Here is a 23,353-nt window from a genome sequence, read left to right as displayed (position 1 = left end):
TGATGTCCAGTTTGGGTTTCACCAGAGCCACTCAGCCCTTGACCTCATTACAGCCTTGGTTCAAACATGGACAAAAGAACTGAATTCCTGAGGTGAGCTGAGAGTGACTGCCCTTGACATCAAGGCAGCATTTGACAGAATGTGGCATCAAGGAGCCAAGCAAAATTGAAGTCAATGGGAATCAGGGGGAAAACTCTCTGCTGGTTGGAGTCATACCTGCACAAAGGATGGCTATGGTTGTTGAAAGTCAGTCATCTCAGCTCCAGGACATCACTTCAGGAGTTCCTCAGGGTAGTGTCCTCAGTCCATCCATCTTCAGCTGCTTCATTAATGACCTTTCTTCCAACATAAGGTCAGAAGTGGGGATGTTGGCTGATTGCACAACGTTCAGCACCATTCGTGACGACTCATACTGAAGCAGTCCATGTTCAAATGCAACAAGACCTGGATAATATCCAGACTTGGGCCGATCAAGTGGCAAGTAACATTCGTGCCACACGTGTATCAGGCAATGACCGTCTCCAACAAGAGAGAATCCAACCGTCACCCCTGATGTTCAATGGCATTACATTCATTAAATCCCCCATGATCAACATCCTGGGGGTTACTATTGACTAGAAACTGAACTGGACTAGCCATATAAATACTGTGGCTATAAGAGCAGGTCAGAGGTGAGGAATCGTGCGACGAGTAACTCGCCACCTGACTCCCCAAAGCCTATCCACCATCTACAATGCACAAATCGGGAGTGTGATGGAATACTCCCAACTTGCCTGGATGAGTGCAGTTCCCACAACACTCAAGAAGCTTGACACCATCCAGACCAAAGCAGCCCACTTGTTTGGAACCACATCCACAAACATTAACTCCCTCTACCTCAATGCACAGTAGCAGCAGTGTGTACCATCTACAAGATGCACTGAAGGAATTCACCAAGACTCCTTCCACAGCACCTTCCAAACCCACATCCACTACCATCTAGAAGGACAAGGGCAGATTGATGGGAACACCACCGCCTGGAAGTTCCCCTCCAAGTCACTCACCATCCTGACTTGGAAGGACTCCCTTCCTAACAGCGTTGTGGGTGTACCTACACCACATGACTGCAGCGGCTCAGGAAGACAGCTCACCACCATCTTCTCAAGGGCAACTAAGGAGGGGCAATAAGTGCTGGCCCAGCCAGTGAAGCCCACATCCTGTGACTGGATAATTTAAAAAAAAAAAATCTGAACTACCAATCAAACTGTGATCTTACAGCTCCCACTCTGATAAGTTGTGGAAAGCAGTCAAGTAGTAATAATGCTATAATAGCATTTGGGGTTATATCAACAAATAGCTATTGAAACTGCAAGCACCCTTTTTTTCAAATCTCAGACACAGACAGACTGTTTTTTGATTCAATTATTGAAGGCAGACCTTTTAAATAATGTGACTATTCCACAGACCTTATCCGTCCTTTGAGCATTTATGTCTACTCTTTAAAAATTTGTAACTCCTCACTGTGGGATAAGGCCTTTCCTCCAGCGAAAATTGAATTTGTTTGACCTCTGCACAGATGGTCCTGCTGAGTTTGGATTTCCCTTGTGACAGTCACATCTTGCCTGTTCCTCTACTTATAAAAATGGGGACTGGACTGCTGGACCTGGATTCCTAGTGACATTGTGCATATGCCGCAAAGCCTCAGCAACTTTGTGAAAATCTGGGCCTATGAGTGCAATTGACACCCTCCCGTGTTCTTGAGAATTGTGTTGTCAATCACTTTGCTTCTGTTGGTCAGTGGCAAAATTGATGATGTTGTTGGCCCTACCTGATTTTGATGAGTTATGGCCAGCAGGCTGGTTGACACTGCAGATGTGACACTACCAACATTGAACACCTGGGCACATAAAGACAAAGGGATGTGGTGACTTTAGTGGCTATTAACAGTGGCTATGGCAATTGGATCTTGCCTGCAGGTCTCCCTGAAGAAGATAGCCCTGCAGCATCTTAAGGAAGAGCTTTTCTATCATTCCCAATTGCTAGGAACTGGTACAGCAGACCTGTTGTACTGCATGCTGGTAAAACCTGATGATGTGCCTTGTCTGTCACCTGACATCAAGGCCCTTCCTGCTCTTAATGCTGTTCCTACCAGATATAATTATATCTGGGCATCATGTATAACCCCCATAGAATCCAAAAAATGTAGATTTTAGTTCAATTTGCAGCAAACTCAGCTTTCAGTTAACAGACTGCAGCCTCAAGTGTATGTGATTAAATGTGAAGCTAACAATGCATCACCAGTGTTGTATCGGCATTGAAATGTGGTGTGCCTTGCATTTGAATACTAATTATGTCACCAGTAACCCATATGCCTTCGTGTTGTACCACAAGGAATGAACTTTGCCAAACATGAATTTACTGCGTGCAAAAACGATCGGAAAAGCACTGCCAAAATTTACTCATGTCAGTTTTAGGGTTAATTTCGCAGACTCAAGAATGTTCATACACTACGGGATGCTACTAATTTTTTTTTGAATATCGAAATTAAGTGAGCATAAAGTTGTAAGGGGTAAAATGATTTTGGTAATTCAGTCAAATTACTGAACAACATGGTTGTTATATAATCTTAAATACTGATTAAATATTTTGTTAGTGATTTGAATAGAATCTCTCGTGCTAATCTCAGATTGCAAATATTTCATCAATCTTTTTAAGGCCTCCTATATTGGTCATGTTTAAACCTGTGCTTTTAACCGTAGTTAGAAATTCTTTCCAATTAATTTTCAGAACCTTGACACCTTTTCTGAACTTCCAGATATTGTGTGCCAATTATTGCATCATAACTGCAAACCTTGAGTTGTCAAAGTTGAATTTTCCTCTTTATTGGTCAACTTCGAGCACTCTTTCTGTGTTAGCAGCATGCTGCTAGAGTAGAGATATTTGTTAACGAAGTGGACACAGCTTTATTATCAAAAATTGTGAAACTCTAAGCCAATTTGAAACAGCTCCACTCACTTCATAAAGTATGTGTTGTGTTACATGAAACCATGCTTGAGGCTCTCTGCTATTGTATACATTCATGTTCCATCAATACTTCAACATGAAACACGTTTCTCTGGTGTTAATTGTATCAAAGGATTAATATGAATAAGCATATGTGCAAGTTGAAAGTGGTAATGAAATTTTCATTTGTTCCCTTCGGTATTCTTGACCCTTGCTACTGTCCTTAAATGCGTAAATAGGAATAATTGAAGAGTTGAGGGGAGGGAAGACTTGTAAGCATCATCTATATTGAAGTTCAAAAGAAATATTACATTGATAATATTACAGATTTCTTGTATTTTGATTAACATTTAACCTATTCCTGATTTGCAGCACTAATAACCCAACAAATAGGATTAGGCAGAATTTCAGCCAGTATTAGTGGTCAAGCCTAAAGTTGCAGAGTCAACATCAAAGCTAGAGCGACATGTTCTTTAAAAGAACTATACTTCAGAATCAAAATCTAGTTTATATTAATTTGTTTTTTTTTAAAATTCAGCTTAAAGATATTTTAACCTGAACTGCTTTTTGAATTTCTATTTGTGTCAATAATTACTTGCTTGCACTGAATAAAGGTGAAGACAAGCAAAAAATTGAGTTAAACATACTTCATATTTTATCAATAGACTTTTAAATTTGTATTTTTTAGAAGTGTATCCACATATGTTATGAAGTTGTGGTGATTTGAAGTACAGACAGACATTGAGAGGGTGGCGGACAGACCGTTTGCATGGCCTGTTGGAAGTCCTTGGTGGGAATTTTGAGGGCCTGACCAAATTTGTTTAATGCCAGTGAACTACAAGCACTGGACCAGCACTCAAAGGCAACTTGCCATTCAGGGTGGTGGAAAACTTGGCAGCCCTGCTGTGGTGTCAACACCTAACTCTATTGTTAAATGGGAAAAATAAACAATTGTTGGGGGGGATGGGGGCACGGATGGGATGACAACTCACTGGAAAGTTTTTGTAGTTTTCTGGGTAATCTGTGCTGCTTCCTTTTGAGAACTGCTCGTGTGCTGCCCTACATAATGCATGTTCCACCCATTTGTATCTCAGATTTACATTAGAATGCTTCATATTGTTGTAGATAAATTCTACTGCACTGTTCCCGCTGGGTGGAAGGCCTAAAAATTGGGACCACTCTGTATTTTGATTACTTGGTACTTGTAGGTGGAGTGCGTTTGATGCAGTCAGCTTATTTGGCATGACTGAGCTTGGCTGGAATGAGTGCAGCCAAGCAATTGAATCTGCTTGTTTTTACCTGGTTTCTGAGGATTAGGGAGGATGAGAGTGTTTACTGGTGGTCATGTCATTTAAGGTTGCTGACTGGCATGGCCAGTGGAAATTTCAAAACCAAGAGAAAATGGTATATTGTAATTCAGTGATCGGTTGAACAGGTGTTGTTTATGCAATTTAGGAAGAGAAACAAGGAGAGCTGAAGGTGCTGAAAGTAACTCAGAACAACCATGTCCGAGCACGGAGAAAAAGAAAAGGTGACTCTGGATTACTGAAGCAAAGTAAGTTGATATGACACAAAAATAATGCACAAAACTCCAATAATTATTAATTGTTATCATGCCAAGCCACTGCTGCTCCTTGGGATTTCTACTTTTGTAGTCAAATTTAAATTAGTTTAGAAATAGAGCTGAAAACAGAACAAGAATTGTATAGATGCTGAGGGAAATCAAAGCTGTATTATTTTTGCTCAGTTAAAAATGATTTTTACTTTGGAGTCATTTGTATATCTGCATGTTTTCTAAGGAAAAACAAGTTGTCAACCAATAAAGACCTTATGCAAGGTCACATTCTAGCTGGGTCAAGATGAATTGAATGTCTGTTTACACTATTGCCTGGTTTTTGTGATTTAGTTGATGTGGTCGACATTATGGAAAAAAACAGACTTGTTACTTGTATGGTTCGTTACATGAAGAAAACAACAGTTTTGCATTTATTCGTTTTCATCACATTCATTCAGTCCCCTGATGTATATTTGGCTTTAAATCCAGCCAAGAAGAGCAAAAAAGGAGGAGCAGCAAGATTTTTTTTTTATTCCTTGCTGTTTATACCATTAAATTTAAGGTACCAACAAACACAAATTTGCAATGTTCTGTAAATGCAGTTTATAATCTTAATTGTACTGGCTCTTAATGTGAATATGTAGCAGAACATACTTTTTTTAAGTTCCAAATTGAAATCGGGCTTGTTTCTGTTACAGAGAAGTTGTGGAAAATCAGTATCATAGAGTTAATAATATCTAGTAACGGTGCAAAAATGTGGCAGAAAACTGTTCTATGTAACTTTTTAGGGCAATTTGGCTTTCTAACTGCAGCAAAAAAAAAATAGACTGTCAGTCAAGTAGCCTGACTTCACTTCTGAACCTTGACCGATTTGAAGGGTATGTCACCGGAAGCTCTCAGGATTGAGTGGGGTGCTGGTTTTACATCCTGTCCTATATGAGAATAAAATCAGGCTGTGTATAAAACCAGAACTGCACCCGATCCTATTAGTTACAATTGACCCACTTTATAACCTAGGTTTGTTGGCATTTATCTGAGGCACTAGATGGAGCACTTTATATTAACTATAGAGAACAGGAGCAAGGAAGGAAAATACTCTGGGCCAGGCTGAACTTTCAAATGTGTGATTCTGTCATGCGACAATATATTGGCTCTTATGGCAGCCATTGCATGGCATGAATCTTTATTAATTATTTTAAAATAGTCGGCATGTAATTTAATTTTGAGTAATATTTATTTCTGTTTTGAAGAACTTGACAAAGTATGTTATTGTTATGATATGGCAGGTGATTATTTGCCAGGCTGACCAAATCTACAAGGGAAACTTGGCCACGCTATCACAATGGTTTTGCAATTTGTATCTATTATGAGAAGGTTTGTGCATTGACTTCAGAAGTAATGAGTCCACCAGCACCTTCTTTTAGAGATTTTAAAAATTAAATTAAAACATTTATTAGCAAAAGAAAATAATTAAAATACATACACAAGATTACAGTTACACTGTTACTTAATATTATAACAAATCACACAATTCCTAATTAACCTGACTCCCAACTACAAACCCCCTTTAACTGTCCAAAATAGATTTTAAATGTAGAGAGGCAATCCGGCAAGGTTACCACAGCACCCACTAAACAGTGGAATTCCAAATGCTTTTTAATACAACTTTGGTTACTGAAACAGCAGACTTCTGCAAAGTGGCTGGAGGCTGTTTCCCAAGTCTGTTTCACATGGTGTATCTTTTAGATCTTGCACGGACACCCCGATAGAACTTTCCATACTTTTTAAAATATGTTTTTTCCTCTTTAATCTTAAAATCCCATTGTTTGCATATGTCTTTGGAATTTACTTTTCTAATACTATAAAAAAATCTCTCGTCAATATGGCCTTGCCCTATTCTGTCAGCTGTAAAACTTTATCATGTTTCTTTGAAAACCAAACACCTCTTCACTTATCTTAAAATGCAAATTTCGTTCACACCCTATCGACTGACTTTATTCTAGCTCACTTATTAGCATTTCAAATACCCTTTTTACTCAGTCTATCCAGCTCCAATTAAATCAGCCACACAGAACCATCCACATGCACACAAACATAAGCCTACTTTACAATACCCCACAATAATATTATGAAAAATATGGTAGTTTTATGACAGTTAGGGAAATAAAACCCTTATATGCCAAACTTGTGTTCTATACCCTTTTTTTCTTCAGCTTTAACTTTTGGTGGAAAGAGAAAAGCCTGGAGTTGGGCATCTTATTTGGAAGAAGAAAAAGCTGTTGTGGCACCTACTAAGCTTTTCAAAGAGGTTAGTTTCTTGATATATGATTGTTAAATTGTACATCAGTGTCATCCAGAAAGATGTGTGTATGCATGTTGTATGGTAAAATTGTACTGCATGTTTACACTGTTATGATCAGGTGAGGAGGGGTTGAATGGCTCCCTTCTGCCCTCCTTGTTTGACTGCAACAGGTATTTTTGCTTGGAAAAAAATACACTTGCCAATTCAGCAAGTGCTTAACTGTTTACATGTTATGATGATAAGAACCAATAGGACAGGTTTTCCTGAGTTTAACAAAGATTGACAGTATATTATACGTAAACTGATCTAAGTAAAATAATAAAATACACAGTGGTTTTCACACACATCCATTCTTTCAAAGTCCATACACACAAATATTAGAGTAGGGAAAGATAGGTTGGTCAAATTAAGAGGCCATAAGAGTTAAGAGGAATTCACAGTCTGCAGTTTTGATAAGTTGGCTGGCTACAGGCTGAATCTGGTAGTCTTGCTGGTTTCAATGGATGGTCTTCTGTCTTCAGTGTCAACGAGGTCTAAAACTGCTGTCTTCAAGAGACTGCTGTGGATTGACTTCTTTCTTTAAAAGTTCTGCTGCACGTGGAGAGAGAGTTAAACAATATCAGACAAGGCCCAATAGTTAACAAAGTGGGTTGAGAGAGAAAGGGAGGAAGGATCTCTCTCTACTTCCATGCTGCTTGTCCTCAGTTCTGCTGAGGAAACATATGCTTAAAGCATATAGAGTGTTGACTTGTCATGTGACCACCGTCTCTAATGGACCAATAATTCAAACATGATCATGTATTTCAATTGTAACTTGATTAGGTTAGATCTAGGAAGTACCCACCTTAGTCAGAGTCATATTGTTACTGTGATTATGTTTAGTTTGTCTCCACCCAGTTGAGTATCTGAATATTGTGTTAATGGAATAGGAAACATGGTTCATTCACATTCATTTGAGGCTATTGTCTTTGGGTTTTTGCAGAAATGCCGTTCCCATCTCAATGGGGTTGAAGGTGTACAATGATGCAATTTGAGTAGCCATCTTAGCTGTGAGTTTGTCACTTTTAGTCTGTGTTTAAAAAGTCTGTTTTTAAAAGTTCAATTCATGTTTCCAGCCGGTGGATTAAAAATCATTATTGGCATGAAGCACACCTTCATGATAACCCATTCTTCATCCTCTAAAGCTGACACTAAGATTTTGTAGGCTTCATGTCAGAGTGCATCCTGTAAAATAAATTGTATTTGTGAATGTTTCACAATATAGAACACAATCAGCTCTTTTCCAATGGACCAATTTAATTAGGCACTCTCATTAGTGGTATTTAAAAGTATAAAGCTCCATTCTCTCTCAATCAAAAAAAAACCTTTCAGTTATTTTGGTGGTGTTGTTGATGAGGAGGAATTTAATTAAAGCAGAACTGGGTAAGATGTAAAGACTGGAGTAAGTTCGCAGAGCTTTCAACATGGGGAATGCTGAAATGCAAATTTATACCATAAAAAGGCTAAAAATTGAGTGATAAACCAGTCTGTTTTGCTGTAATGGTATGAATTAAGCTGAAAGAGAAGCAGGGCGTGAGTAGACTTTGATACTCAGCATGTCCAATCGCAAGGGAGCAGCAGTCAAACAAGCAGATTGCTGAATTGTATAGAGTAAAACGTTCATTAGGGGTTGGACCAAGTCGTTTAAACTGTACAGTGTTTTGGTCAGACTTTACCTTGAGTATTGTGTCCACTGAGACACAAAGAGACATTCAGCCTGAGTGGGGTGGGTGTGTGGGGGCACGGTGAATCGTGGTGGGTGGGGGCACGGTGAATCGTGGTGGTGGGTGGGGGCACGGTAAATCGTGGTGGTGGGTGGGGGCACGGTGAATCGTGGTGGTGGGTGGGGGTACCTCTTCCTAAAGCTCTTTGACTCTCTACCTTCCTTTCCCCTTTTGGGGCACTGAAAATCTACCTTTTCGGCCATCTTTTCTGATAATTTCTTTGGTTTGATGTCAGTTTTTGTCTGATTGTGCTGCTGGGAAGTGATTTGAGATGCCTTACCATTTTTGACTTGTACAATAATAGCCTGATCTCATTAAAGAACTTCATTTTTTTTGCTTCTGCAGTCCAGAAAAAAAAATTGTGCAAGTACATTTTTTTTCATCTTGTGTTTCATTTTATTCTAGTGCCAGTCGTTTCCACAGAGCAAAAATGGATTTAAAGTTGGAATGAAACTTGAAGGGATTGACCCTGAACACCCATCTATGTACTGCGTTCTTAGCGTGGCTGAGGTCTGTCTTCAAATACCATCTCCTAATAGTTGGAAATGGCAGAGTGCATTTGCAAATATAGTTTTTTTTTGTTTATTTATTCATTCATAGGAAGTGGGTGTCACTGGCTAGGACAGGAATTCCATCCCTAATTGCCCTTGAGAAGGTGGTGGTGAGATGCCATATTGAACCGCTGCAGTTCATGTGGCGTAGGTACACCGAGTGCTGTAAGAGATTTCCAGGATTTTGATTCATTGACAGGGAAGGAATGGTGATATAGTTCCATGTCCGCATGGTGTGTGGCTTGGAAGGGATCTTGCAGGTGGTGGTGTTCCCATGCATCTGCTGCCCTTGTTCTTCAAGGTGGTAGAGGCCACGCGCTTGGAAGGAAAGGAAAGTGGAGGAGGTAGCTGGAAGTAACTGCAAGGCCCACTTGTGATGCTTTATTTCAATTCCAATCAGGCCTTGTCACATTTTGCAGCCTGCAGGTTATTTTATTTTTGAACATTGTTGATAAGAGAGTTGCTAGTGATTTGTGGCATATTGCAGTTGGGAAATGAAGATTCAATAAATTGTTCTATTTTAACCTCCTGTGCTTCTTGATACAGCTATGGTGAAATAATCCCTTTACAATTTTATCTGCCATGGAAATAGGAAAAGTATTTTTTTTAAATCTAGCTGGAGGCATCAACATATTTCTGGAGCTCTTACATTTCTGGGATTTTGTTTTCTAAAATTATTATTTCGGAGGTTAATAAGCTCTGGCTTCCCTCAACTCGCACTTTGCGACTGTTGAGGACTATGTTGTTGTGGTGTATGCGCATGCCGTATTTCAATTCTTACATCATTATTAAATGTAGTAGACTGGCAATTGTTCACTTACTGCAGTTTCGGATTTATGGCTGGAACTTTCCAGCCTCTCGTGTGTGAACGGAGATTTCAACGCCTCACCAGCCCCCTGCCGAGGGGGTGCTGGAAGATTCTGGCCTAGGTCTCTGCTGAAAATTACTTGTTTGTGATAGTTTAGATGGAAGTCCCATCACAGTTGAGCAATCTGTTTGTAAATGTAAATTAATCAAATTTAGATTTATATATTCTTCAGTTGCTGCAGTGGCAAGCTATATTATCGAGATTACAGTGTCCTCGTATTGGGCTATCTAAACAATAATTAGTAATTTAAAGGAACATAATATATTTCCAATGCCTCTACCTATTGTACAGAATATATTTTTTTATTGAGGTTGTCATCATACCTTAAAGATTGCTTCTATAAATCTCTCTGTCCACACTGTCCTCTTTTATTGAGGATATTGGATGGTTTCAGCCCTGGGTTTCTCCAGAGATGTTCTCTGTTACCTAACAGCAGACACACTTACTTTGACGGGATAGTTGACTGCTAATTGTATAGTTTTAAATTTTCAGTCATTTCATCCACATTTCTGTAGACCACACCTTGTGGCCTGGCAAAGTTGAATACCACTGATATTCTTCTACACTTCTTCACACACATGGTAGTGGAAATCTGGAACTCTTTGCCCCCTCCCACCCCCACCCGCCAAAAAGTGCTGTTGAAGCAAGGTTAATTGAAAATTTCAAAACTCAGATTGATATGTTTCTGATAGGAAAGGGTATTAAGGATTATGAAACCAAGGTGGGTAAATTAAGTTAAAATGCAAATCAGCCATGATCTAATTGAATGATGGAACAGGCTTAAGGGGCTAATTGACTTGCTCCTGTTCCTAACGTTTATTAAATTATAGACACCTTTTAAATTAAAACCAAATACTTTTCTGATAAAACAGCAAAAGACTGATTAATGCAGAAGCAACGTGGCTTTTTTATGAAAATAATTTGATCTTTGCATAATGACTTTTATTCCTAAAAACAAAGCCACAAATTATTTAAGTTGAAGTTATGGCCCTACTTACAGAAGGGAATGGGACTAGATTATTTTTGATAGGACTAAAATATGCTAGTGCTTAAAGGCTTGATTTATGATGATATATTGCCAAAATTTGTATTATTATTTCTTTGAGTATAGAAGATTGAGCGGTGATCTAAACAAATGTTTAAAATGATAAAAGGATTTGATAGGGTAGATAAAGAAAAACTATATCCTTTGCTGGGGAAACAGGAAAATTTAAAATTTAAGCAAAAACATTTAGGATTGAAATCAGAACATCTACAATTCTGCAAGTCTGAACCTGATTTTGAATTGGCATGCTAACTGAGATGGCTGCTGAGTTTGGAGCCAGCAGCCTGAAGCTGAATGTAGCCACTAAACTGGAGCCTGAGACTGAACTCATGGCGGATAACAGCAAAGAAGCACAGTCCCAGGTCTGTGTCTGAGGTCAGACTGGGGTTAAGCTTGAATGCAGTGAGGGAGATGCTTTGGTGCTCGAAGCACAGAGCTCGCTCAGGACTCTAGGTCAGAGAGGTGTGGGTATAACCTTGACAGAATGTGTATGTGATATATGGAAGCGTAGATGCCAAGCAATATGCAGGTGACATAGTCCGAGGACATTCAGTATACCTAGAATTTTGATGCATGGGTTTTTTTTTTAAGGTATCCTAACATAAATAGAAGAGAGAACTTTGAAATAGCTCTCAGACCATTGCACTGCCAGATGTGGCCAGGGGAAAGATTCTAATTTATCACTTTGCTTCACTGCTGGCCACATTTTAAAAACCTGGGAATATTAGCATAAATCTCATGCCATTTATGGTGTTTCCTGGGCATCTTCAGGAGCATGCAGGACCCTGAATTTTGGAGCAGTACTTTACACCTCAGTTGTGGGTTGAAGGGGTGGTTTGGGGGGGCGGTGGTGGTGGGGAGGTGGTGGTGGTGGCTGTAGGCAAGAGAGACAGGCTGTTTTGCCAATAATTGAACTTGTTTGTAAAGAAGAATCCTTCTTATGTTGCCACTTTCTTTTAATATGATTGGTTTCCATTTAGAAAGTAGAAATGTGGACATGCGTATTTAATGCTAACAAGTATGCCCGTATCATGCGGGTGTACTTTATATTGAGGACACAAGGTAGCAATGTTGGGATTTCTGGTGGGTGTCATTCTACCAGTTTTAATTTCTTCGCTGACATCAATGCAAGGTTGGGTTACAGATTCAAGAAGTACCTGACCATCTCCTCATGGAGTTTTGCAATTTAGGATGAAATGGTTGTTGACAGGATGGAACAGGGTTCAATCCCGTCCTTCCCTTTGATTGCACTGTTTTACAATTTGGTGTAATTTCAGTTTCAAAGAAAAATGAGTTTAATTAGTAAATTTCAGATATGCTCAATGTGTGATTAACAAATAAGCTAACCTTGCAGGTGTGTGGCTACAGAATAAGGCTCCACTTTGACAAATACTCTGATTGCTATGACTTCTGGGTAAACGCTGACTCGTCAGACATTCATCCTGTGGGATGGTGTGAGAAAACTGGACATAAGCTTAACCCTCCCAAAGGTAAGTTCCAAACTGAATTCAGATATGTTTTTGTGGATCATTTGTAAATCTTTTTTTAAGGTATCATTACAATTACTATTAAACATGGGGAAAGTTGTTATTGGCCTCTTCATGTATGTACGAAAGTAACACTAAACAAATATTAACTTCTCTTTCAAATAAATGTTTAGCCTGATTTTTTTAATGCCTGACGAGAAATGTGCAGTGACAGGTCTTTCATGGGTAAAATAAACATCGATGAAGAACAAGAAAGCATGATAGGCTGAGAGTTTTTAATTTTTTCACAGCTGAGTTTCAGTCTGAAGCAATGTAGCTGTTGTGAACATATATGAACAAGGACAGGAAAAGACCACCTAGTTTATCCTGTCGCATCCCACCGAGTGAAACCTATTCATGCTATTACACCTATATTTTCAACTTGTGAAGCATTCCACTCAAGTTTGTCATGAACTACCCCAATATGTTTTGTTAATTCAATTTTTGGTGGGCTGAACAATAAGTAGGCATGCAATTAGATTTTAATATGCCACGAATTTGATTTCTTATTGTATCTATTTTGCACTCTTCCTCTTGAACTAGAATGTCTGCAACATCCCTCTCCTTAGTGAAGACAGAGACAAAGTATTCATTGAGAGCCCTTCCCACATCTTCAGCATCAACGCACAAGTTACCATGTACATCTCAAAATGGCCCGACCCTTTCCTTAGTTATCCTCTTGCTCTTAATGTACTGGTAAAATATCTTTGGTTTTTCTTTGATTTTACCTGCCAATAGTTTTCCAGATCCCCTTTGCTTTCCTAATTTCCTTTGTTTTACTTCACCCCTGTGTTTTCTATACACCCCTGGGCTTTCTACAGTGATAAGCATATTGTGACTGTTATAAGCTCTCTTTTTCTGCTTTATCTTAGCCTATACACTTCTGGATAACCAGGAGGTTCTAGATTTGGCATTTCCCTTTTTTTTACTTTGTGGGACAGGTCTAGTATATCATCCTTTCTCCACAGCTCAAGCCTGTAGAATCTCGCTTTTGAATACCTTCCACTGATTTGACACCATTTTCCCTCCTAGTAGCTGTATCCAGTTCACCTCTCAGCTTTGTAAAATTTGTCTTCCCCCAGTTTAGAACTTTTATTCCTGTTCTACCTTTGTCCTTTTCCATAATGATGCTAAATCTAACTGTCTTATGGTCACTATCTCCAAAATGGTCCCCCACTACTATTTCATTCACTTGCCCAGCTTCATTTCCAAAGACCAAATCTATAATTGGGCCCCCTCTTTATGCTTGTTGGAAAAGTTCTCTTGAATGCAGTTTAAGAATTTCGTGCCCCTCTGTACCTTTCACGCTGTTCGTATCCCAACTGATATTAGGGTAGTTGAAGTCTTCAATGTATTACTGTCCTATTGTTTTTGCGTTCAGAAATTTGCCTTTATGTTGACCTTCTAATTCCCTTCCAATAATTTGGCGTCTATAGTACACTCCTAGCAATGTGGCTGCCCTTTTATTTTATTTCTGAGCTCAACCCACATGGTCTCATTTGGTGCTTCATTTAGTATATCGCCCCTTCTCACAGCTTTATTAAATTAAAGAAATTTAATCAATAATGCTACACCCCCACATTTTTAATCCCCCTCTCTATCCTGTTGAAAAACTTTATATCCAGGACGTTGAGCTGCCATTTCTGCCCCTTTTTTAAGCCAATAGGAACAAGAATTGACCATACTGATTCAATAACTTGAGCCTGCTCCTCTATTCAGTACGATCATGGCTGATCTGCCTCAACTCCATTTTCCCACCTGCTCCCCAAATCCCTTGATATCCTGAGAAATCAAAATATATTGCGTGATGGTGATCCACAGCCTTCTGTTATCAAGAATTCTAAAGATTCACAAGTGAATGGATAGGGATCTGTGCATAATACATCTTTCTGTTTCAAATATTTGTGTTTGTGGAGTTGACTGTTAATTTTAATCTATTCTAGGATACAAAGAAGATGAGTTTAACTGGCCATCTTACCTGAAGATGTGCAAGGCTCAAGCTGTGCCCAAATCCCTGTTTGAAAACCAAAATACGGTAAGCATATAACATTTTTCAACATAGTTGGCTTGGAAACTAGGATGATTTCTCCAGCTGTCATGCTATAAAAATATGGTTTCAACTTTTGCTTGTAAATTATGTGACCATATAGTGAGAGCGCTTTCAATTTGAAGCACCCAAGCCTGTGTTTTAAAGGAAGGGGTTGCGGGTTGGATAGTGAGTCCTGCACACTGGAAGTCTGAAGATATGGAGGTCTGGACAATTTTAATGACTGGGCCTTGTTAGTTTAACTTTCATCAGAGCCCTTTCCTGGCTGAGGTCAGGAGTGAAGAGTTGCAGGCTGAAGACCTGTAGTGGGGACCTGTGGGATAGGTACTTTCCAGGCAGACTTGCTAAAACTCCCAGGGATAGAAATAAGAAAGGGGTTGTGCCAGGTTTTCAGGAATGAAACAAGTTATTGAATCAGAATTGCTTTTGAAGCTCCTGATTTTATGCAGATGACCATGGCATATGAGCTGTAGATGGTTGTTGTAACTGGATCAGCATTGCGCTAGGAATATATTTATGTTATGCATAATATTTTTTACGGCAATAGGATGCTAACATACTGAAATCATTCGCTATTTACAAAAAAAATCTTTTTTTAAATGGGAAGAAATGAATGAGTTCCATTAAGTAGTAAAACGTGCAGTACATACAATATAGTTCAAAGTAACGGATAATTATTTAGACATACAAGCACAGAAGAGTGTCCTGGTCAGCTTCATAGCTCAAAGCGTGATGGACACTAATGGTCACATGTATCAGACAACCATTTATTAACTGTTCCTGGACTAGGGTTTCAGTTATATAAAAAAAAATAAATCTGCTTATTCCTTTCTGGCCAGTCTCTGGACTAATTGGGGCTCACTTTGTATTTTGGCATACCAATGCACCCTGATCTCAGTGTCCTTTACTATGGTTGTTCCGCTGAGGATCTGATGTGGAAGATTCCAATGTTGGTAAGCCCTGTCCGTGACCTCTGTTATGCTGCTGGTATTGGGCAGTTAGAGGCTGCACCCCTTAATAGGGGCAAAGGAGTACCCTTGCAAGGCCAGTACCTAGGTCTGAGCCTAAATTCTGGCCCTTCCACCTAGTGAAATTACGACAATTGTTGAGGAAGAGGAATGGAAATTTAGCCCCTATATATTTTGATGACAGTTTACATTCAAATATTTACAATTTATTTCTCCATCTCCTTAGCTCTTATCAGACAGTGCATTAACGGCTACTGGAGCTGACGATTATGAATTATTCAATAATGCTACAGCTGATTCACCATTCACTTTATTCCCCTGTAGGGAGTTGCCTGGCCTCTACATTTAATCTGGCCATGCAATCCAGTTGGGATTGGGAATTCAATGGAGTTATTGATCCTGCATCTCTCTATTCAGTCAGTGGTGCTGAATATTGGTACTCCCATTTGTAACTAGGACAAGTGACTGAACAAATGTGACAAATCCCATCAGTTTCTACGCTTGCCATGTATGACACAATTTACTGCCTGAATACCAGAGTTTTTCAAAAAGGACTCATGGAGGCAGTGGAAGTGCTGATTTCTGAGCGAATGTATTGACAGTAAATTTCTTACCCTGTTTACATCATAGAATGTGTTGTGACATTGGCATTCTGATGCAAGTAACTTTGTTTTTATTTATTATTCCCCTACTCCAGCATTTTATTTAGAATAAAATATTTAAGGATCACCAATGTCTATATAATTTTTTATTTGGTTAATGTAGTTTGGGCAATTTCAAATGCATTCCTAGGGCAAAACTTCTTTTGATGAACAATTGCAGGGAAAGCTCAGACAGAAAGCCGAGCAAAATTTTGTGATCAAGTTAGACAAGCTATTAGGATGGATTTGTAAATTCCTAGCTGGCAGCACCAGATCTATAACCAAGCTTACCATGGTTTATAAATAAATGTAAACACAATGATGAATCACAATAAGTATTTTCTAAAAAATCTTTGTTTCAGACAATTACTCCACTAGGCTTCCGAGTGGGTATGAAACTAGAAGCAATTGATAAAAAAAATCCAGAATTTATTTGTGTGGCAACGGTGTCTGACATGGTAGACAATCGTTTCTTGGTGCATTTTGACAACTGGGATGAAAGCTATGACTATTGGTGAGCAAATCAGCTTCTGTAAATGCATGTTTTATATCTGTTTTGTGTAAAAACCTGTTTTAAAGCGTTCTAGCCACCAGAGGGTGCTAATATGCCAGCTAATATATATTTGTGTGCTTGATTGATTTACAAGATCACGAGTGATGGAGATGGAATCACAAAATTGTTACAGCACAGAATAAGGCCATTTGGCCCATCATGTCTGCACAGCCTCTCCAAATGATCAATTCATTTAGTTTTCTCCTCGTAACTCTGAACATTCATTCTTTTCGACAACAGCCTAGTTCCATTTTGAATGCTTCAATTGAACCTGCCTCTACTACACCTTCAGGTAGTGCATCCCAGACCCTAACCACTCACTGTTTGAAAAAGTTTTTCCTCAAATCACTTTTTTTGCTTCTTTTGCTAAAACTTTATGTCTGTGCCCTCTCGTTCTCGGCCCTTTCACAAGTGGGAACAGTCTTTCCCTATCTATTCTGTCCAGACCCCTCATGAGTTTGAATGCCTTTTTTAAATCTCCTCTCATCCTTCTCTCTTTAAAAAAAAAAGACAGTCCCAGCTTCTCAAATCTATCTTCATAACTGAAGTTCCTGACCCCTGGAACCATTCTTTGTGAATATTTTCTGTAACCTCTCAAATGCCTTCACATCCTTCCTAAAATACGCTATCCAGAACTGAATGCAGTACTCCAGCTGGGGCTGAACTACTAACTGATACAAGTTCAACATAATTTCTGTAGATTATCCATTCGGCAATCCGAACTTGGATTCCTCCAATCACAGCATCTGTCTTGTGAATGCGTCTATCTCAAGATCACTCCATCTGTTGATCACTTCTTGCTCTTCCTAGCATTTGTCCCTTAAAAGTTCTAACATAAAATAATTGGAGATCCAGCTGTTTGTGATTACTAAGCCTCACTATAATGAAATTGTTTTAAAGAAAAGTATAGCCAGCATCAAGAAATGATTTTTTTTGCTATTTCCTTTTATTTTTCTTTCAGCTTTTGTTTTAAAAATCTGCATAACTTAAAGGAGAATTGTTATTTAATTTCCCAATTACAAATACAGGAAGAATTCAAGACCTAAAAACTGAAACCACTGGAAATACTAAGCAGGTCAGGCAGCATCTGCAGAGAGAAAGAGTTAATGTTCCAGGTCAATAACCCTTCATTAGAATGTTGTTCAAATTTCCAGCATCTGCCATAGTTTGCTTTTGTATTAGTAAAGAATTCTAGACACGTGGGTTAATTTCTGTAAGGATTCTCCCAGTTACCTGACATAACTTCAGCAGATGATCAGCTTGACCATTACACCTTTGCTCAGGGATTACTGCTGAGTTTAGAGTGGGAGATCAAAAAAGCTTCTGTGGAACTTCTGCCACCTGTCGTCCATCAGCGGTCTTTGTTCCCATGTTTACACCTTAAAACTGCTGGTTAGTTATGCACCAGAAGCAGATATCTTGTGTAATCTTCTGGAAGTGCATATGCAAATACTGGGCAATAATGCAATCTGGCTCAGCTGTGCTGGGATCAGTGGTCAAATGGCCTGATGTATGTATATTGAAAGTATTCTGCTGTATGTATAAGAAATATGATTGCAAAACTCCTTCAACAGCGCCAAAGTTGGCATCAGTTTGGTCTAGCTCACAAACCAGCTATGGTATTTTAAGAATGTTTGTAAAAGGCAGGTCGTCTTTGACTAATCTAATTAATCTTTTTGATGAAGTAACAGAGAAGGTTTATGAAGGGAATGTAATGGATGTTGCCTATATGAATTTTAAGAAAACATTTGACAAAGTGCCACTTAAAAGGCTGATTAACAAAATTGAAGCTAATGGAATAGCAGGGGCAGTGTCAGCTTGAATTAAAAAAAAATTGGCATAAAGACTATGGTAAATTGTTCTTTTTCAGACTGGAGGATGATGGATGGTGGTATTCCCGAAGGGTCAGTACTAGGACCATTGTTTTTTTTTATCAAATAAATGACTTGGCTATTAGAAAATGGTAAAATTTCAATTTGCTGATTTTACCAAACTTGAAGGTGTGGCAAATGGTCAGGAAGATATGAATCACCTGCAGCAGAACATAGGCTAGCAGAGTGGGCAAACAAGTAGCAGATTTTAATACAGAGAAATATAAGGTGATACATTTTAGCAGAAGGGATAGGGATGGGCAATATATACTTCATGGCACAGTTCTAAAGAGTGTACAGGGACAGAAGGACCTGGGCAAAGGTCTGGTAGCAGGACATATTGAGAGAGTAGTCAGAGGGTATATAGGATCTTGGTCTTCGTAACTAGAGGAATTGAGTACAAAAGCAGGGACGTTATGCTGAACCTTTATAAAACTCATGTTCAGCCACAGCTAGAGTATTGCATCCACTTCTTGTCACCATGTTTTAGAAAGGATGTGAAGGTCCTTGAGAGGTTGCAGAGGAAATGTGCCAGATTTACCTAGGATGATTCCAGAGATGAGAATTTAGCTGCAAGGTTATGCTGGAGAACCTGAGGTGGTTCTCCTTGGAGCACTGGAGGAGATCTGATAGAGGTATACAAGATTGAGAGATTTAGATAAGGTAGACAAAGATAGGCTGTGGCTGATAGTGCAGGACTAGGGGACACAGATGTAAGTTTTTTGGGCAAGAGCTACGTGGGACTTTGAGGAAGAACCTTTTTACATAGCAAGTGGTAATAATCTGGAACTTGCTGTGTATGAGGGTGGTGGAAGGGGAGATGATCAATGACTTCAAAAGGAAATTGGATGGGCACTTGAGGGAAATGAACTTGCAGGGCTATGGGTATAGAGCGGGAAATGGGACTGACTTGATTACTCTACAGAGAACCAACATGGACTTGATGGGCCTAATGTTGTCGTCCTATGTCATAATGGCTCTATAACATTGTAAGAAATAGGAGCAGGAGTAGGCTATTCAGTTGCTCAAGCCTGCTTCACTATTCAATAAAATCATGATTTATCTTCTACCTTGGCTACAGCTTCCTTTATGCTTGATCTCTAGCTTGAATATACTCAACAACTGACCATTCACAGTTCTCTGGGGTAGAGAGTTCCAAAGGTTCATAACCCTTTAGTGAAGAAATGTTGCCTCATCAGTCCTAAATGTTCAACCCCTTATTCTGAGACTGGTATCCTATTTTTATAGCCCTCCTAACCAGGGGTAACATCCTCCCCGCATCAAGCCCCTCAAGAATTTTATATGTTTTGATGGGATCACCTCCCGCTCTTCTAAACTCTTATAAGCCTATTCTACTCAATCCTGCTCATTCCAACAATCAGTCTGGTGAACCTTCTTCATACTTTCTCAAAGACAATGATATTTCTTAAGTATATATGTTTGCGGCCCTGTTTCAACCAATTCTACCACCACCGCACACAGCAAGTAGTGTATACAACATTTTTGTACCGCTGATTTGATCAAGTACCAATATCATGCCTGAAGATGGAAGTTGTCGATGTCAGAAACACGGGTCTTTTTCAAGACCGGCATTGACTGTTATATCTGCTAACGTTGAAGTGTTCGCTGTAGCTAAACAAAACTCTTCGCTACATTATGCAAAGTGATGTCCTCTGGCCTGCAGGAGACACAGAGGAAGTGAGAACAACCACCCAAAAATACCAGGAATGTTCCTGTTTATTGAAAGACCTCATCGATAATATGGCAGTGCTGTATTTGTTAGAGCTGGTTCAGTTGTAGAAGCCACTTCTAAAACAGAGGAGGACAACATCAAAATTCTAACTGTAGAGCTGAGCAAAGTAGTAGTGACCTCCGTATACAAGCCACCTGGCATAGATTTCAGCTTCTCTAACCCTGTACCAACCTGCACAGTAAACCATAGATCATCATTGGAGACTTTAATAGCCACAGTACCCAATCGGGGTACAAGGAGTCTAACAACGATGGAGAAGCCGTCGAAGAATGGATGGACGCTAACCAGCTTAGTCTCATCCACAATCCTAAATCGCCAGCCTACTTCCACAGTACCCGCTGGAAGTGTAATTATAACCCAGATCTTGCCATTGTTAGCAATGACATCGCTGGCCTCTGCAAGAAGCTTGTCACAGACCCAATATCACAGACCCAACACCATCCTATTGGTATCCAGGTAAATGCAGCAGTGTTACCAACCGTCGTACCATTCACAAGGCGCTTCAACTTCAAGAAGGCTGATGGGAACGGGTTCACATGAGCACTTGACCGTAAGGTTAAACGTATTAAACCATTACCTGAGCACTACAACCCCAAAAGCTGTCCAAAAAACAGCTAGAAGGAAGACCCCCCGAGGTTGTAGAGCACACTACATCTCTGGTCTCACCAAGGAGAATGCTGAGCTTTACTGGGAGTATGTCTCAATGTTTGAACCTGACCCTTTCTCAGAGGAAACAATATCTATTGGTGAGAGGGTGATGTTAAGTATCTCTCAAGAGCGTCAAAACACCTGGGACACCTTGATAGAGACAACAGATCTTACAAAAAAACAGCAAGAAGGCATGGTGTCTCATACGCAAACTTGGAGGTGATCCCAGAAATCTGCCCAACATCCAAATGTGTCTGCTAACCAAGTTGCACACCAGTTGCTCCTAAATGGAAAAATCAACAAGAAACAACCAAGAGCACAACTAGATAGGAAGAAGTACAGCAATGACCCTGGCTTCACTGGACCATGCACCATGGAAGAGCTGGAAACTGGTATCTCTAGTCTAAAACACGGGAAAGCAATTGGTCTTGACAACAGCAACGGAGCAGATAAAGCATTTTGGACAGCAAGCAAAGAAATGGTTCCTACAATTGTTCAAGCACTGTCTGGCAACACACAAGCTACCTAATATTTGGCAGAAGGCATGTGTATTAGCAATATTAAAGCCCGGAAAAGATCCCTCAGATCCTAAGAGCTATCGGCCAACTTCACTGCTTTGTCACACCAATAAGCTGTTTGAACGCCTGATACTCAATAGGATAGCACCAACTGTAGATGAGAAGATCATTCCAGAGCAAGCAGGTTTCCACCCCGGCAAATCAACAATAAGCCAATGCTCAACCTCACACAACATATCGAAGATGGTTTTGAGCAAAGGATGGTAATAGGTGCTGTTTTTGTAAACCTGTCAGCAGTATACGATACAGTGAACCATAGACGTCTCCTCTGCAAGATCCTAGAGATGACAAAAGATATTCACTTAACAGAACTGTTAGAAAGCATGCTTCAGAATCGCTGGTTCTATGTTGAACTAGGTGGGAAGCGCAGCAGGTGGCGTATTCAGAAGAATGGTCTTCCTCAGGGAAGCGTGCTTGCACCGCTGCTGTACAACATCTACATGAATGACCAACCTATAGGCGGTGTCACAAGCTGTTTTATATATGCTGATGACTTATGTGTCACTGCCCAAAGCACTGATTTTAACACCGTGGAGAAAACGCTTTCTGGGGCCTTGGAGGGACTAACATCCTACTATGAAGAAAACCACCTTCGCGCAAACCCATCAAAGACGCATGTTTGTGCATTCCACCTCAGAAACCATGAAGCCAAACACCAGTAACCTGGTGTGGAACAATACTGACGCATTACAAGCATGCTATCTACTTAGGAGTCACGCTTGACAGATGCCTCACCTTCAAGAAACACATTGAAAAGACAAAGGCAAAAGTGAGCGCACAAAACAACATCCTGAATAAGTTCACTAACGCAAAATGGGGAGCAAGCTCGAAAACATTGTGAAACAGTGCACTTGCTCTTTGCTATTCCACTGCCGAATATGCCTGCCCTGCATGGGAAAGATCTACTCGTGCTAAGAAGATGGATGCTGTTCTGAATGCAAGCTGCCGACTTATCACAGGTTGTTTAACACCAACAAACATCAACAGCCTATATATCCTGGTGGGTATCACTCCCTCGATATAAGAAAAACGGTAGCCAGCAAGAAAGAGCGACTCCGTCAAACATCAGATGAGAGGCACCCTCTACATAGTCATACACCTACACCCAGCCATCTAAAGTCAAGGAAGAGCTTCATGAACAGTGTTGTTCCATTACAATCAACCCATCTGAAGCCCGCATCGCCTAATGGAAAGAATGGCTCGCCAGTCTTGAACAACCCCCAGCGATAGAAATTCTACCGGATGAAAGCCTTCCCCCAGGAGCTAATTGCAACTGGGCAACCTGGAAGTGCCTTAACAGACTAAGGACTGGTGTAGGTCATTCAAAGGTGTCACTAAGCAAATGGGGATAAACAACCAGCCTGACAACTTGTGAATGTGGAACTGAGCCACAAACTATGCAACATCTCCTGCAAGGCCTATTGCTAGAGGAACCCTGCACTTTTGCAGATCTTGCTGAATTCAACAACAAGGCGCAAAAATGTGTCCAGTTCTGGCTGGGCCATGTATAGACTGTCTGTGGACATGATTAAAAAAAAGTATATATGCTTCTCAGAATTAGCAACTACTATGTAACTTGCTACTCTATTTGCTGTGGATATTAAAATCAGGTTTAGCTATTTTTTTTGCTGAATAAAGACATGTCTAAGTTTCTTGTCTTGCACTCACCAGGACACTCGCAAGAATACCAAAATAGGGGGAA

General features: G+C 39.8%; 1 protein-coding gene across 7 annotated transcripts in view; it reads left to right on the top strand.

The window, feature by feature from the left end:
- The window catches only part of l3mbtl3 (L3MBTL histone methyl-lysine binding protein 3), a 185,840-nt gene that overhangs the window by 47,777 nt on the left and 114,710 nt on the right, over positions 1-23,353 (top strand). For all 7 annotated transcript variants that reach the window (XM_041188292.1, XM_041188287.1, XM_041188293.1 and 4 more), the window contains 6 exons: positions 4,438-4,537; positions 6,751-6,845; positions 9,008-9,112; positions 12,421-12,556; positions 14,536-14,627; positions 16,611-16,762. In XM_041188292.1, coding sequence (XP_041044226.1) covers positions 4,438-4,537; positions 6,751-6,845; positions 9,008-9,112; positions 12,421-12,556; positions 14,536-14,627; positions 16,611-16,762 — 680 coding nt within the window. The remainder of the gene's footprint in view (positions 1-4,437; positions 4,538-6,750; positions 6,846-9,007; positions 9,113-12,420; positions 12,557-14,535; positions 14,628-16,610; positions 16,763-23,353) is intronic.

Source organism: Carcharodon carcharias, chromosome 5, assembly GCF_017639515.1.
Source record: "Carcharodon carcharias isolate sCarCar2 chromosome 5, sCarCar2.pri, whole genome shotgun sequence".
In the NCBI taxonomy this organism is placed as follows: domain Eukaryota; kingdom Metazoa; phylum Chordata; class Chondrichthyes; order Lamniformes; family Lamnidae; genus Carcharodon; species Carcharodon carcharias.
The sequence above is the reverse complement of the archived record's forward strand: the minus strand, read 5'-3'. Positions and strand labels throughout refer to the sequence as shown.